Source organism: Ursus maritimus, unplaced genomic scaffold (assembly GCF_017311325.1).
Source record: "Ursus maritimus isolate PB19 unplaced genomic scaffold, ASM1731132v1 scaffold_1, whole genome shotgun sequence".
NCBI lineage: Eukaryota > Metazoa > Chordata > Mammalia > Carnivora > Ursidae > Ursus > Ursus maritimus.
In genome coordinates, this window is record NW_024423343.1 from 7571085 (window position 1) to 7587919 (window position 16835).

General features: G+C 46.6%; 1 protein-coding gene across 3 annotated transcripts in view; it reads right to left on the bottom strand.

The window, feature by feature from the left end:
• Positions 1 to 2374: 2374 nt before the first annotated feature.
• The window catches only part of EIF4E2 (eukaryotic translation initiation factor 4E family member 2), a 31502-nt gene continuing 17041 nt past the window's right edge, over positions 2375 to 16835 (bottom strand). For 2 of the 3 annotated variants that reach the window (XM_040639013.1, XM_040639007.1), the window contains exon 7: positions 15469 to 15734. In XM_040639013.1, the coding sequence (XP_040494947.1) occupies positions 15662 to 15734 (73 nt within the window). In that variant the 3' untranslated portion in view covers positions 15469 to 15661. Of the gene's footprint in view, positions 4961 to 10700; positions 10779 to 15468; positions 15735 to 16835 lie in introns of those variants that run through there. The other variant, XM_040639022.1, reaches the window with a different exon arrangement.

Consider the following 16835-nt stretch of genomic DNA (forward strand, 5'->3'; position numbering starts at 1 on the left):
AGCTGTGGGCTCTGTTCTCTTGCAGCTGACACATCAGAGGGCTGTACTTCTATGAGCTGTTGGGATGGAGACGGATTATTTGTCCAGGACATTTGAGCTTGAGTCAGAACCATCTTAGAGGGGACTTCAGTGTCAAGGTCATGGGGAACTAGGCCTGGGTAAGTGTCAGGGCTGACACTTTCAACTGGCACCAAACAGGACTGTAGCCAAGGGAAAGCAGACCCAAGGCCCAGGGGCAGGGACAAAGGAAGATGAGAAATACCAAAACAGACTATCCAGGTCTCTGCCAGGGGAGAGAGGTCAAAGAAGAGAAAAAGGGCTGGATTAGTTCCATTGCCCTCTGGCAAACCGTGTGAGTAGATGCGTCTTCTGGGTGTGGATTTGCACTCCGTGGCCATAATGCTTTTCCCAGCACAACCATCCATGGACTGATGAAATGCTCTATTTACCAGCCTACATAGTCCTTGTCATTAAAATAATTCATTTCTCAGCAAATGAAATCAGGCCATGGACTTGTGAACACGTACCTCCCAGGTTTTAGCACATCCCTCACCACGCCCCAGCAGCGGGAGAGAGTGCCACGGCCTCTGGAAGACGCAGCTGTGATTGCCGTGGGGAGACGGCATCCTGAAAGGGCTAACTTCTACCTTAAAGGCTGAGTACATGCTGTGCATGAATCTCCTCTCCTGTAACCAGAATTCCCAGGTCCAGGAATCAAGGGAGAGAAGTGGGAGTGGCTCCTCTCACCAGTCCACTCAAGGTGGCTCTGCTGGCTCGGAGCTCTTGGTTTTCCAAGGAGGTGGAGGGGCTCCTCGGGACACTGAACCAACAAGCTAGTTGGGATTATTCTACTGGCTGGGGAATATTCTAGAGGGGAAACATGGGTGCTGCTACACCACAAAGGTGGGAAGGACTGTGGCTGGAGCCCAGAAAACCCTCTAGGTCTCTCCTAAGAAATCGCCAATGATGAACGAAAACTAAATAAAGGCAGGACAATTAACTCAGACCCTTTAGGAATAAAGGTTTGGATCTACCATGCGCCAAAACAGAATCCAGCTGAGAGCCTGGCCGAGGGCAGAGGAAAGGGAGACCGACCAGGTAGTGGAAGAGGCGGTTATAAATATCAACTCCAGACACACACACACACACACACACACACACACACACACACACACGCACGATTTCCTTTCCGCTTCTCAGTATCCCAAGCAATTTCTGTTGGAAGCCAGCTTTACTGTTTAGGTAGCATTCTGTGATTCTATATTCTATTCGGACGAGACTCTGACTAGATGGGAGGAATCAGCACGCCCAGAGATCCACACGATTGCTGGGCTTTACGGTTCCTCAGTGTGGGAGACGGTATCTTCTTACAATTAGTTGCATCTTGAGCAGAAACAGAGTAGTTTTCGCGATAGTACGGAAGTTCAAGTACACGCAGAAGGCTGGGTATAGATGCTGTGCAGCTAAGGGACGGGGCTGTACTAAGCCCTTGTCTCTCAGCTTCACACCCAGCGTTTTTAACTGTTTTTGTGAAACTGGCCACAGCACTCTGCGAACGTTTCTGCTTTGCTCACACGTATCCTGTGGGATTTCTCCAGCGGGATGCACGGGAGAGAAGCCTCAGTGCTGGCGGAGGAAAACCTGCTCTTTCCCGCTCCTACCGCACGACCCCTTTGCAGCAGCGGCAAGCGTGTTCCTGTAGCTACAGCTCGATCGGGGGCTGTCCATCTCCAGCACGCTCAGAAGCAGCCCCCTCGTGCCATCACGTCTGCGGAGACACCAGGACCAGAGGAACGGCCTCCATCCTGAGGCAGCTTGCCCTGGAGCTGCTGTCTCCTTGATTCTTCCTTTCTGCCTTTTTACTTACTGTGTCAAAAATTCTATCCTATTGTTAAAATGACTTTCCTGTGTTGTGTCTTCTATTTGGACCATGACTGACAGACACAGGAAGTTTCTATCTGTGGAAACGGAGTGTCAAGTCTGCAGTGTTTTAAATCCTTCGTCAGCTGAGGCTCCTGCGATGTTTCTCTCTTCCTTGGTATTTCACACGGGCACTTGGTGATTTCACCAAATTCTAATCCTTCGAGTTTCCTTCAATTCCAATCATCCTCACCCCACGTTGAGAAGGGAAATGAACAGTATTTTGATATTAAAAACTTTGTATCAAAAAATTTAAGTGGAGTTTTGGCAATGATTAATACCAATTAGAGAATATTTTTAGAACACGTTTATGTCAATGACCCTGCATTGTCTGAACTATCCCCAGGTTTTGTTCTGGAATGGATTTAAAAGCCCCGTGCACAGAAGGCAGACTGAGCGGCCGCAGCTACCGGTATCCCCACTTCCCTGTATTAAAGAGTCCACAGCCTGGTTCTTGCGGATATTTTCCATTTATTACTGCAGTAGACAATTGCTCTGAAAGTGCAACACTAAATCACTTTGTCACAGCCTCTGCTCCTCCACTGGCAAATTCTTGGAAGTTCATTCTTGGAGCATCGTGGACCACAAGCTTCTCTCGAGGTGGAAAATTATTGCCACTGCCAAGGTCACAGGAAAAAAACCCATACACATGAATAGAAGACAAAATGAGAAGAGCACTGGAGAGGGGCAGGGGCCAATTTCAAGTGGAAAACCCAGCAGAGGGGTCATGGGGAAACAGCCCGCCTGTGCAAAAGTGGAAGGTGACTCCCCGTCTCCTGGCAGCAACCTCCATGTTTATGAAGTTGGCCTGGATGTACCTTTCACCCCTTTGTCCCCAGAGTAGGTGATACCATTGCCACTGCTATGCCACACCTCGGTGTAGCAGAGGCCCAGGGAGTCAAAAAGAAATGAAAGGACCTCTCAAGCTAGTTTGGAAAATGGGCGGTTTGGCTAAACTGACTCTTCAACCTCCCACTTAAAGCTGCTGGGCGGAGTATCTGGGACAGCTCTGGGGGTAAGACACTGCCTAAGAGAAATAACTCTCGTTCTAACCAGCACTGGGTCAGCATCTCTAGATGGTAAAAAATAACTTTCAAATACTGCAATGACAAGGAGGAAGAGAAACATGAGCAGCTCTAGAAAACACAAGAGATTAAAAAATCTGAATGAGACCAAAAAAGCGCAAAAATATGAATATGGACAAGACACCTAAGCAGCCTGACAGAACCCTCCCTCCTGAACACATTATACACACACGCACCCGCTCGCACACACATAATAGTCAGGCAGATGCCCCAAGGAGGGCAAATCCAAACGTCTGCTCTCTTTGGAATTCTCATGGCAAATCTTGAGTGTAGGCAAAAGTGAAACCCTTCCCAGGGTCTAGACAAATACTCATGAGGCAGCCTTTGCTCCCCATTTTAGCCAATGTTGCTCCTATATTTGCCTGAGCCCTTCACAATTGTCTGGGCACTACAATTCATTCTTCATACTCCTGGAGTTTAAATCACTGCTAGATCTTCTTCTCCGATCTAACTTCACCTGTAATGGAAGCACCTCCCTTTTGGCTCCTGTACTCCTGTTCTTTTGGGGAAAAAGCATCCCAAGACAGTGGTAATTAGGTGTTCAGGAGTTGGAAAGTAGGAAGAGAGTAATATAAATACAATAAGGAAATGCCTGTTACTCTCATATGATTTCTCTGAGACCAGGTGGCTAAGGCCCTGGCCTTCGAAGATAGGTTTTAGGAGAGGCCTTAATTTAAGGTACTGCGATCTCTGCTCACAAGAGCCAAGTAAGACAGTGCTCCTTGGAGGTTGCTGTAGGACTCGTACTCAGTACTTATTTCAATCCTAGGTGCTCTTTTGACCTCTCTGACTTCAGTCCTTCTGGAGTCAGGTCACCCGGCTTCTCTGATGCATGACCAGTCATTTCCAGCATGTTTGCAGTGGCCTACAAGAGGTTTCTGTCCGGGTATTGGATCAGCACAGGTTTACTAGCGTATCTACCAGGTGATAAGGACTGAAAGCAGGTTTTCTCAACCACTGCAGACAGGCACAGCCATGCAAAGAAAGCCACCCACCACGATCACCTTTTCATCAGATGCCCCCGTTTCAGGATCATAGAATTTACCACATTAAGTATTAATACTGGGTGACAACCAAGCTTCTGCTTCCCTTCCTCAATGAGGGTCATGCAAGAACCACACAGGCCCTGCTTGTCTGGTTTCAGACATTGCCCTCAGCTCCAAATCCTGCACTTGGAACTGCTATTATAACCTAGCTCCTAATCACACTGGATTCTGCTCCAGTTTAATTTACCAAGGCATACCTTCCGAGCCGCCTCAGTGAAACCAGTGTGGCCCACTGGATTAAAATTCTAAGTGCAGCAGTGCCTAAGAAGAAAGAGTCCCACAGGAGGGAGGACTGGAGGGCATAAGGCAGGAGACTATACAAAATCAGTCACACATTTTCAGAAAATGGTGGGCTTGGGGGAAGAGGGGAGAGAAATAAACAAAGATCCCAATAATTTAATGGCAGAGCTAGAAGAGAGCATTTATAGCTATTCTGGGACTCTCCAACAAAAAGCTTTTCCTGGATGCACAGACATTCATAATACTGATAACTCTCAGTCGACAGCTCTGGCTTGTACACGTGGTCACGATGCCCTTCGTACAGCAGAGAAGAGCAAAACAGAACGCCCGACAGGCATCTGGACAGCACACAGCAAAACGAAAGGCTGAACTCCCCCCCTCCCCCCAGAACCCCATTTAAAAAAAAGTTTGTCTATTACAAAGTCACGTTTTCTGTTTTCCGCTTTATAAAGTCAGCGATGCTGGAGGGTGTCTAGCGGAATCCGTCCTCCAGGAATGAGTGCAAAAGGGGAGCGCACGGCTCAGGGACGTCCCTTCAGTGAGCAGATGGAAGGACCAGCTGGAGACCTCCCATCCATTTCGGACAAACGCACACATACAGAAAAGGATTATTGCCAGCTTGTGTACTTTCACAATGTGATTTTTGTATTTCGAAAGCTTGAATTGTCCCTGAAAGAAAAAATGGGAGAAAACAGAGCATTCAATACACAGATCTTCTATAGGCAACAACACACATGCAGGGCAGGGGCAGGGGCAGGGGCTGGGGCAGGGGCTGGGGCAGGGGCGTGGGTGGAGACCTGAACTCAGCAGCTCCAGGGCCCTCATGACACACCCCAGAACTTCCCTTCCTTGCTAATCTAATGCCAACATAGCAAACCACCCCAAGTCCCTTCGAACACTTCAACTCGACTATTTTCAAGAGCCAAAGATTAGAAACAATCCAAATCCTTAGCAAAAGGGCACTGGTTAAATATGAATATTATAGCACATTCATTCACTGGGACCCTTGTGCAGCTTAAAGAAACAAGCCAAGGAAGCTCACTACTAATATGGAAAACTCTCCAAGAGAAACTGAGAAGGTCTGGAATAGCGTATGTACATAGTACACCACCTTTTGTGTAAGTGGGGGTGGGGGAAATAAGGTCATAGTTCATAACGCTTGTACGGACACGCAGTCGATAAGGAGACACAAGAAACCAACAACAACGGGTACGTGGGGCAGTGGCGGGGGAAGGGGAGGCGGCACAGCAGGAACTGAGCAGATGGAGTTAGAGTGGGAAGAAACCCCTTTTTTCTCACACACACCAAAAACTCTGTTCAAAACTTAGAGCTCTCTATAAAAGGATGTTCCATGAGGTAAAATACTCGTAGCCTTTACTTTAGACACTTGGCTGTAAATCTCAGAGAAGCGTGTGTATGTAACACACGGTAAGTCACATCCTCTCACTGCCCTCTACAGGATGTGCACAGGCGTGGCTACCCACCAGAAACCTTCCCTGTTCCACACTAGAAGTCCAATATCACAGCAGTTCACACTGCCTTTGAATCCCACAGTCTCAGCGCTGAAAGGGCTTTAAAGGTCTCCTCATGTGCTGTTCTAGCCCAGAGCTTCAGACTTTAAAGCATCTGAAATTCTAGAACAGAAATGCTCATTAATCTGATTTCTGAGTCATTATTTCCCTTTAGTTTTAGTGGGATATTCTAGAAGCCTTAGCTTTAACTGACCCATCTTAAAACTGCTACAGTTTATTGGGCATATGGGTACTGGTGCAGAGTAAATATAAAAGAACACGCTCGGCCCAGACAGAGAGCAGTCTCCAGTTAGCGTAACCGATTCTCCCCCACGATGGCAGCGGGCCGCCAGTGAAGAACAGCCCTCAATACACAAGGAGAGTGACTGCAGACAAGTACACTGAGAGGGGGAAACGGAGCTGGCGTAGGTGAACTCTGGCTGCGAAGAAACGGATGTTATCGCAACAGGCCACTAGTATTTTTATAACTGACATGCACGACCATGTAGCCCATTTTTCTGTGGCTACTGAGCGTTCTGATGATTTCCATCTAAGGAGATAAAGACTAAACGTGAAGAAACACTTAATGGGGTGATCATCTTTTTAAAAGTCCTTTCAAAAGGACAGATCCCACTGAGGTGCCACAAGTAGCTAGCAAAGGATGAATAAGGTGTATCTGATTATAAAACAGAAAAGCAGGCGTCACTGACGTGTGCGTGTGATTTAAGTCCCCTCGGGGATGGTGCACTACTGAGACCACGTGTCAGAGAAGCAAGCCCTCTACAAACAAAAGAAGTGATTAGGAAGGAATGGTTTGCTGTTTCCTTTCTGCCCGTTTGATGCCACCTCTACCCCACAGAGCAACTGGATCACAAAAGTCAATCAGCAGGGAGATAAAATGGGTCAACAGAAAGGTGGGGTGTGGGCGGGAGCATCACAGGATTTGCTGACTGTGGGAGAATGCTTTATCTTGGAGTAAGAGAGATGGCAGGCAAGTGTCTCGACCCAGCCCTTTCATCTGTTTAGTGATGAAGAGGAAAGAACTTTTCCGACAAGTCATCACTGCAAGCAGATCACCTTTATCTTCTGGAAGAGTCCCTGTACTATGCTGGGCTTAGGCCACAAATTCTCTCTGTGGCAGGTAAACGGAAGAGCTTTACAGTACTTTATCATCCAAATATTTACTATTTATTCTAAGTACTTCTATTGTCACAGATCACTTCATGGTCAGAAAATCTAAGAAATCACAATATTCTAAGGTTTATTTGTAATGTGGAAAAGGGGAGAAGAGTAAGGAGCCAAGAAAATCTAGCTGAGCTTCTCCAGAGTTTGATATAAAGGAAAACAAAGAGCAACGAGAATGGGTGACAGGCTCCTGACAATGACAGGCTGGTGGCAGCTGGTGGCTCTGGTCCAGCTTTTCTTAAAAAAAAAAAAAAAAAAAGTGGGCTGAGAACAGCTCGCTGCCAAATTTAGTCTCAGGAATGTGTTCACCTTAGACCAGCTGAGAACTCATCCACAGTTCGGTCCCTCACCCCGGGGCTGCAGTGCCAGAGGGATTAGGAGACAGAGAAAGGAAGGAGGAAGACAGGAAGCGGCAGAGGTCACAGGCAACTTCTAATATTGTTTTTTTAAAAGATGGGCTTCTGTTCTTTTAAAAGCAAATTTTAATTTAGAAAATCCAGAGTGAGCTCCTAAAAGCTAGCCCCTCTAGCCACCTAGCAATGTTGTGATGGTGCATGGGTGACTGGGAAGGGTTTTCTGTTTTTGTTTTTTTCAATGATACAACAGATCTTTTAGAAGGAAATAACATTTTTACAACCTCATCTGTCAATTTATGTAAAATAACTAACTGGGACTGGCCCAGTGTACTGATTTAAAGGGGCTTTTCAGAGATCAGTTTTTCCACTGTATCTTAATATTCCCTAGTATTTTTACACACCAGGGCACAGGAGCCAACAGACCCACAAGGCCAGAGAAGTCAGAAAGACATTCTCTACAGGATGACTCTTTGTCCTGATACTGGGGGCTCAGAAATATCAGAGCCCTAACCAAACTGGCTTTGAACTTCACGTTCCCAGGCACCTTGGGCAAATCTATTGGCCAAATACTCTGCAACAGCTTTCTAATCTGCTCTGCCTCCACATAATCACCTTTTTCATCCTTCTAGAGAAAAGGACAAGTTTGAACTTTGGGAAGAATAAGCTGAGGCAGAGGCTGGCTCCTGAGGGTGCACAAGAGAAGCAAGGTGGCTGGTTCCTCAGAGGAATGCCTCTGCATTCTTGTAGGAAGCTGTCGCTGTGCTATTGCCCAGCAGGGACAGCACAGTGGTTCTGGGACCTCAAGGGAAAACTGGGAGCAGAGCCACTGAGGAGGAGCCCTGCCTGACTCTGCTCTGGAGGGGGATCTGAAGGTACACTCACAATTCAGCCTACACATGGTCTTCAGAGGAACATTCTCTATCAGCTGTCCACCCCAGGCCAGCTCTGGCTTCCTCCTCTCTCCCTCACCGGATATTAAATAAAACTGCAAACCCTTCCTAGGTTCAGTGGGGCAAGTTTCAATCTCTAATCTCCCACTGAGTGCCAACTTCATTCCCCCAAAACACAGATTACTGCTCTGTGCATGCCAGGCCAGACATATAAGGAACCATAAATCCTCTCCCAGCAGCTAACCGGGACTTCTATTGAAGCCATGGTTAAAAGTACAATACTGATTTATAATGCAGACCATATGGAACAGTTCTAGAATATTAGCAGCTATATGTAATAGCATAACATATCAGATAAACTGAGGAGAAGTATTTGTGGTTCAAGAAGAAATACTTAAAAAAATTATTTAAATTGCAGTTTTTATTTCTCCCCAGATCACGGTCTACTTGGAAGGGGGAGATGAAAAGGCAGAAAGGATGAGGAGCTATGAGCTGGAAGTACACAGCCTCTTAAAGCACCTCTTCCAGGGGTCAGGTGATAGGAATGAAATACGGAGTCCTTTAAAGGTCTTTAGGACAATGAAGTGAGGTGATTTTTTTGTTTAGATGCTCATACCCCTCTCAGATTTCCAAGGCCATGCTTCAAGAAGGAGAACACCTAGGGGACACCTGTCTCTGTCGGTAAAGCATCCGACTTGATCTCAGTTTGGTGAGTTCAAGCCCCACATTGGGTGTGGAGCCTACTTAAAAAAAAGAAAGAAAGAAAAAAAAGAACACCTAAATTATGAAGTGCTCATGAGCTGCTTTCTGCATCTGCTAGACAGAAGAGGTACAGGGGCAACAAACAGAACAAAGAGACTGCAAAACAGCAATGATATAAAACGTGATTTTGAGGCAATTCAAAGATAGCTTTCCCGAGGGATTCGGTGTTAGTGAAAGGGGAGGGAATAGTTTTAAGTTTTCTCCCATTCTGACTATTTCAATTTCATTTTAAAGCCTTCCCCCCCCCCCATGGAACATAAGATGCTATTGATCTTTAAAGATTCCATCATTTTATGTCCTCTAAACATCACTATGTCAATTAAACTATGTCAAAATTTTTCTTATCATAGTCACTGTAAGCACCCTGATTTTAGGGATACTAACCCCCCCAAAAGGAATCCTAGAAATAATCAAATATGGTAATGTTATCAAAACAATTCCATTACAGTGCCAGGCCTCTGGAAATCTGACTTCTTTTCTCTCCTGCACATCAGTGTAGCCAACATTACAGCCCACACATGTTTTCCATCCCCCCTCCTGGTATATTAGCAGCCACCTCAGAATTCTGTTGACTCTCTTTTACAGAGAAATCTTTTAAATAAACTGCAGTTTTAAAAATCTAGTATCATCTAAAAATTGAATTTATAATGAAGGAATTAAACTATTAAAAAAGACAAGTGGCAGCATCCCTGAGTGGAGTTCTGGGACTATGCCTACAGATCATCCCAGCTCCACAGAATACTCAGACCCTGGGCCACCTGCTTCTGTCCCTCTGCGTCATCCCCTCTTCCTGCCCAGCTGAGGGACGCAGGTCTCCTTCTCTTCAAACTGCCTCATTTCCTTCGTGGGAAGGAGGAGTTCTAAAGCAGCTACTACAGCTGACATGTTCTGCTCCAATTTTAGCAATTCTCTCTCTCACAGGGATAGGGGTGGCAGGGGGTGGGGGTAGTTAACGTCCAGGAATATGCTCTCAGGGCAGGCACATGCAGATACTGTCCTCTCATCCAGAATAAACTGACCCAGTTCCCTCTGCTAAAGAGGCAGACATGGACTTGGCACTCTCTTAATTGAAATACAAATGTTCTTAAAGTGAATGTGTCAGTTGACCCCGCCTTCCATTTCCCAGGGACTCTCCCTGCCGGTAAGCCTATGATGTTCTAGTGACAGCACACCCTGCATCTACCCCAGCTCACTCTCATTGTGAAACCCTCAGGTTCTATCACTGTTTGCTCACAACTGACAAACACCACCAGCAAACAACAGCCATACCTCTCACCTAACCCACACCGGAGCCTATGCAATTGCCCTGTTAGTTACAGACACCGCCAGATGGCTTAAAAATGGCCACGTCTGGGCAAAAGACAAAAGGATCTGTGGCACATTTATAATCATGAGATGTTGGGATACATTTTAGGCTGTGGACCCTCACTTTTCCAAATGAGAAAACAGGGGTATAGCACATTAAACAATCTTCCCAGAGGTTCACCAGGAGACAGGTGACCCAACGAGGACGATTCAGTGGTTTTGTACTCAGTGCTTCTCTCTGAGACTGTGGCCATCAGTCAAAGAGGAGAGGCTGGAGCAGGCTCCGTGCCGGCAGAGGCAAGGCTGACAGTAAATGGGGAGAGGGCATGCCCTTGGGAAGACAGGGCCTATGGCTGAGACGTATGTCACAAGGTTACAGAGAAGATAGACAAGGCCCTACCCTGAGTGTGAGAGACAGAGGGGAGCGTCCGATCAGCGGCCGCTGCTGTTCACCAGGCCATGAAACTCCTCCCAGGCCCTGGCAAACCAGAGACAAAAAACACAATAGCACATTCAGGTCAACAGCTTTTTAACAAAGAGAGCACAGACACGATAACCCCACATCCCACTTCAGATACCTCCAGGTCGAGTGGAGCCCACCAGTACCTGGAAGCCCAGTTGGAACCTAGACTTCCCACTCACATTAGCAGTGGTGGCCAGCTCCTCTCAGGGGCAATGGGCACTGCTCCCGGTCTGCTCCACTGGCGAAGTCTGGCCCTCACTAGTCCCTCAAGCATTTGCCACAGTCCTACCTGCTGCTCCAAGTCTACCAGGGAGGCCACTGAGGTCAGAGCTAAGCTCAACCATCCCTGGAGACACCTCTCATGACTAAGGCAAAGGGCAGTGGTGCTTTCTGCCTTGGGGGCATGAGGACGTGTGGCAGAAACTATTTTTCTTCATCAGGCCTCACCCTGGGGGTAAGGTCAGGTACCCAACAGCATCATGATGTCTGGAGATGCAATGAGGCAACTATAGCGCTTTCTCTGCTTTCACATTTCCAACCTTCTTGACCCCTCTCAACTCATACCCCAAATTTGTTTCAGGTTCCATCTGTTTCTGGAAATACCCATTTAACTATTAACTTAAACTTTAAACTGTGTAAGTCACAGTTCAACATTTCTAGGGATCAATGCTCCTTAGAACTTTCTGCCAATTAACTCAATTTAGTAATTGGGATTAGGAAGGGATAAGAAATGTGACCGAGGGGTACACAGTCTTTCTGGGTGCTGTTCCATGAAGAACAAGCCCTTGGTAACTGCTGGTCCAAAAACAGGAGCAAACCAGATCCCCCATGCATCCTGAAGCCCTAAACCACCTCGAGTTTCCTTGGAGGAGCTGATGTCCTACCTTTTTGCCCTAGCTACTTTTCAGCCCCGTTAGGGACAAAGTGCCTGGTACGCTCCCTGGGAAATATATATATATATAAAGGGTAATTTGGTGCTTCTAAATAGAAAATTCCTTATTGGCAATTATTCCACTCTTGGTTTAAATGGATGACAATACCCAGGGTGACAACAAATTATGTCACTCACTACAGGTTTAATATTATGGCCAAAAGAATATACTTCATTACTAGGCCTTCTATGGGTAGCTTTTCTTTCCTTTTTTTTTTAAATAGGGAGGGGATAAATACAGAGATCTGGTATGACAAATTCCTTCTGCCGGGGAATATTTGTACCAGTTTCATTAGTTTTTCCCTCTTTTGAACAGCAGCAGCAATGACAAGTTAATGATCTACCTCTGATTCTAAGAGGTAGATCTGCGGTTGATGGTTTCTTCAGAGAGTATTACCAAAGCTACTCCTACGTGCTAACTGAATTGAAGAAAAATATAAGACCGCCAAACAAGCGTGCCAGTCTTTGTCAATTCACAAACTCAATATCCACAGCAAGACATCTGTTCCACAGCCCTTTCTGGAGAGGTGGTGATGCGGTGAACTTCCTGAGTCCATGAGTGACGTCACAGGCTGTTTCATTCTCCATTCCAAACGAAGATAAGGGCAAAGCAAGTCCGATGCTTGGGCAGCAGCCTAGAAAACCCCTCCTCTCTCCTTCTAACAGTGAGGTTTCAATTCTATCTTAAGCAACTTAGGTGTCAACAAGAAATGACACGGCTGTGTTGAAGCTTCATCTTATTTATCCTTTTGTTTCCAGAAAGGCCTACACTAGTCCAAACAGAGCAGTTCTCTATGTCAAGAACCTGCAGAAACACAGGTTGCAGAGCTCCCCTCTAATCCATTCCAGTATGAAACTGCCCTCCCATTTTCTTCAGAAGGATCTTCTTCAGCTGCTAAACCTCAACATGAAGAATCTGGGTACAGAAATTTCCTCACATGGGTTCAGTGGAAATCAAACAGTTGATCATAGTCACTGGAACAATCACTCTTACTCTCTCTCGTAGGCCAACGCTTGGCTAAGAGGCAAGTCAGCCACCTAGAGCTAGGTGCGAATTTTCTACCTATTCTCCACCTGGCATCCCAGGCATTTTAGGTAATATTAAAACTTGCTTCTTTTAAAGGTAAAGAAAGAACAAGTTAAATGTTAGAAGTGTCATATGAATGGAGTTTCTTAAAAAAAAAAAAAAATTTACCCTGAGGTTAACAGAGTCTACAGGGAATTCTGAACAGGTTCAAATGAGAGTGACAAACAGTCCTTTAGAGACCACTCTTGTCCCAGCTCACTTACCAGAAAACAAATTCTGACAGCAGAGATCTCATTCTGTGTAACTGTACTTGCCCCCACCCTGCCGAAAGCCTGGGCTTTCTTCGCTTTGAACATCAGTATGGGGGAACATTTCATAAACGCAAAGCCAGGCCAGCAATTATGCTGGTGTGCCTCAGTGCCACCAGGCTATGATTCTGATTTAGCTAAGATAGGAGAAGGGATGGTTTGTTCTTGACTACAAAATTCAGTGTTTAAATACAATGATATCTAGATGTGGTAAAGCAAAGTCCCCATGTTTGACCCATCTCTCCTCTAGAATAAAGTAATAAAGAGAAGTCACCTACCCTCAACTTCCTGTGCAGAGGGACCTGGTCAGACTCCCCAGTACTGTGGCCCACTGAGTGAAGCTGGCCCTGTCTTCCCCTTTTCTACTCCAGGCCAGATGCACAAAGGAACTCAATGGGACTATTCCAAAGAGAAATTTCCTCACAAAAGATACTGCTGCTTTATGTGGCTCTGTGCCAAGTTTTATCCTGGTGGTCCCCTGGTGGTTGCAAGTCTGGCTGCGTTATGAGATTTTTCCTCAAAAGAGGATAGTTAGTTACTTGATGTTTGCAAGGACCCAAACCTATGAAATCTCAACTATGACTGGTCTCATTAAGAGGAGCCATGCACCTGAGCTAACACTCAATTTAACAGGTTTCCCATTTCTCAGTGGGACCTGCTCACCCTTCAGGGGCGGAACTATTGGCAATGAGCCCCGGTAGGAGGCAGCAGGCAGGCAACCCCCCTGCAGCAAAGCAGCGCACACGCACGGCACGCAGCAGCGCTGGCCTCCGCTCACCTGGGAGTGCAGCAGGCAGAGGCCACAAGCAGCGTGATTAGGGAAAGGCTGGAAAAACCAAACAGCTGAAAAAGGACATTGAAAACTGGACTGAGACACAGCAAGGTGGAGAAACGTGACTGAAAAATCTAAGCCACTCCGAGAAAAACGCCCCTCACTGTTGCCAGCAGCCCTACTCTCCAGAGAACTTGGGGGAGAACAAAGGTCGGCTCCTTCTTCCTTCACTTCCCCTGAGTTCTCAAGTTCTTGCTGCTGCTCCTTGGCTTAACCAAAGCCACACCTGTGGGATAGCCATAAGGACTAGAACAAAGCAGAACAGCTCTGACTTCTGTTCACATTTGGCAAGGATCACACAGGGACCTCCACGTGGGTTTGGTGCTTTCTGATCAACTCTTACTCTGGATGCTGACATCAAGCTCGTCTCCTGGACCAGTTATATAGCTGAAATTAAGGTCAATATGGGTAACACAATATTGGAAGGCAAGAGGGAAAAGGACATAGAAGGTAATTCTTTGACAGATGCTGAAAACACAGAGAACGGGCATTTCCATATGCCAACAAATCTCCCATTTTCCAGGTACTTCAACCAATTGTGGATATGCAATAAGCAGAGAAACGATCACACAAACACCTCCAGAATGTTAAATGCCAGTCCCACCGTGTGTTCTGTGAGATCCCAGGCCACATGCAGCCTGGTGGTCAATCAGGACAGTAGAAGCGCAGGGTGTTGCTGCCAAAATGGAAGAGCCACTTTGGAAAACTCCACATTACACCCACAGACACCTTCAAGATGCTATCAGGCAACCTGACCTAAAGTTCTGCAAAAATTGTTTATTTTTGGTTTGGGTAGTAGCTCCTAAGAAAACTTAAAAGTAACATGAGGCCTGCTGAAATCCTACGTGCAGGTCAGGGGCCTGAAGGCCGTGCTGCAGCACATACAAGCCAAGGCACAAAGCACCTGAGGGGCTGGTATGTGCTACAGTCAGATATCCTAAGGAGCAAACGCTGACAGGATGAAGGCATTTCCCCACCCCAGATCCGGATGCACAATAACCTGGGGACCAGGAGAAAGGGAAGGGCTAGAACCCTGAAACCTTGCAAGCAGGACTAGCTCGAAGAGGAAGACGATTTGGCTCTAAATGGAAAACAGAAGGGAGAAGGCCAGCAGAGAGCTTGTGGCTTGGGCAGCTCTGGCACAGTGAGAAAACCCTGTTAACACAAAGCGAGGAAACTACATACACACAGCCACACACAGACGGAAGCAGGGCTTTACCTCCAAGCAAGAGTTCTTTGAAGTAAAGGCAAACAAAGTCAGCGAAGCAAAGGCCAAGGATCCCCCTTTCCAACCTTAACAGACGATCAAGCTGAATTCTAATCAGAAATCCCTCTGGTCTGGTCATCAGCGTGACCAGATGGGAACTACAATTCAAGTACCAGAAAATGGGGTCTCATTTTGAGAGCGAGATGTCACCTCATTATGTCAGACCTCAGCAGAACTGGAACAAAATACCATGTGACACTACAATGGGCTTATGGAAACGAGGCTGCATTCCCCAGATGGCCCTCCATGGAGAAGTCTGTGCCATTCCTTAACATGGTGACAGTCAGTCTGAAAGGCCACTTCTTTGATGCACCATAAAGAGCGAGAGCATGAGACAAGCTAGTTTAGCACCATTTATTAAGTGATCTCAGCTGTTGTTGTAGCTGCTGCGTGTCAGCCTGTTCTTAAAACATAAAATGCTCTTCCAATTCCTCTTGTCCAGGACAGAAGGATCTTCCAGGTAGCACGCCAACAGAACAAGAGACTCCGATGATGCCAGCTTCAATGATGGTGCCATCCAGAGAGGGAGAGGGTCATGGCACATTCAACCGCGGCTTCCAGAGGTTTTGAAAAAGGAGCCTTTGGGGGCCCAGCCTGCCTGGCATTCTAGTGGAAGTGCAAAAGGTGGGCACATTGGGAGAGGAAAGAGAGGGAGACGCGAGGGAAAGTAGCATCTGGGACTCAAGGAGGGTTTCTGGTCCCTGTAGCTGCAGGGCTGGAGTGCTAGGCAGATCTCTTGATAAAGCAGTGAGCAGCAGACTAAGGCAAAAAGCCCACGGGCTCTCCTAGACTCTATAAGGACTTGTTCACGTTTCTACAAAAGTCAGGAAGAACCGCCTCAGGGTATTAGAGAGGGAGAACAGTGGAGAGGGGAGAGTTGTAAAATACCTCTTTCCCTTTCCTATCTAGGTGAAAGCTTGCTTTTCAGGGGAATGGGGGGTGGAGGGCATTTGGGAACCTTGAACGTAAGAGTCCTAGAAAGTGTGGATTTCCCCAGACTGAACTGTGTCTGGCTGGAGGGCAGACACTATTCTCTCCCAGAATGAAGAACGGGGAAATCTGCCTAGAGAAAAACAATGCTAACTCCGGACTGCTAAGGCAAGCAACTGGGGCCACGACTGGCTAGTAACTGTTGGTGGCTACGGATGAGTCACAGCCAGCCATCTGATTACGGACCAACTCCTGTGGCAGTGTCCCCAGTAAAAAACTGGCACTTAGTTAGTTTAAGCCAGCTCCACCCACAACATTCTCTGTGAATGCATGGGAAAAAGATTCCCAAATAGTTTGCCTGCTGAACACCATCACTGGGCTCGTTACTAGTCTTTAATAAGAATAACATGATGATGATATTATTACTAATGATGACGATGATAGCAATAATAATAATAATACTTCGCCCTGTAAGAGCATTCTCCACCTGAGGACCTTCAATTACAAAGATTAAATCAGCCTCACAACAACCCTGTTAGGTAAAGTATTATTATCCCCCATTTTAACGATGGGGAGACTGAAGCAGAGTGGCAGAGACTTGCCAAAGGCACATACTGATACTGGAGTCAAAGGAGAGAGTTAAACCTAAAAGTCCTGACTCCTAGTTAGCTAGCTCTCCCTCCAGTTTTGAGAAAACCTGACAGCCACTCCCCACAACTTCTTCCTAATAACTCAATCACTGAAGGAGCAACCCTAACCAGTGGTTCTCATTTGTGG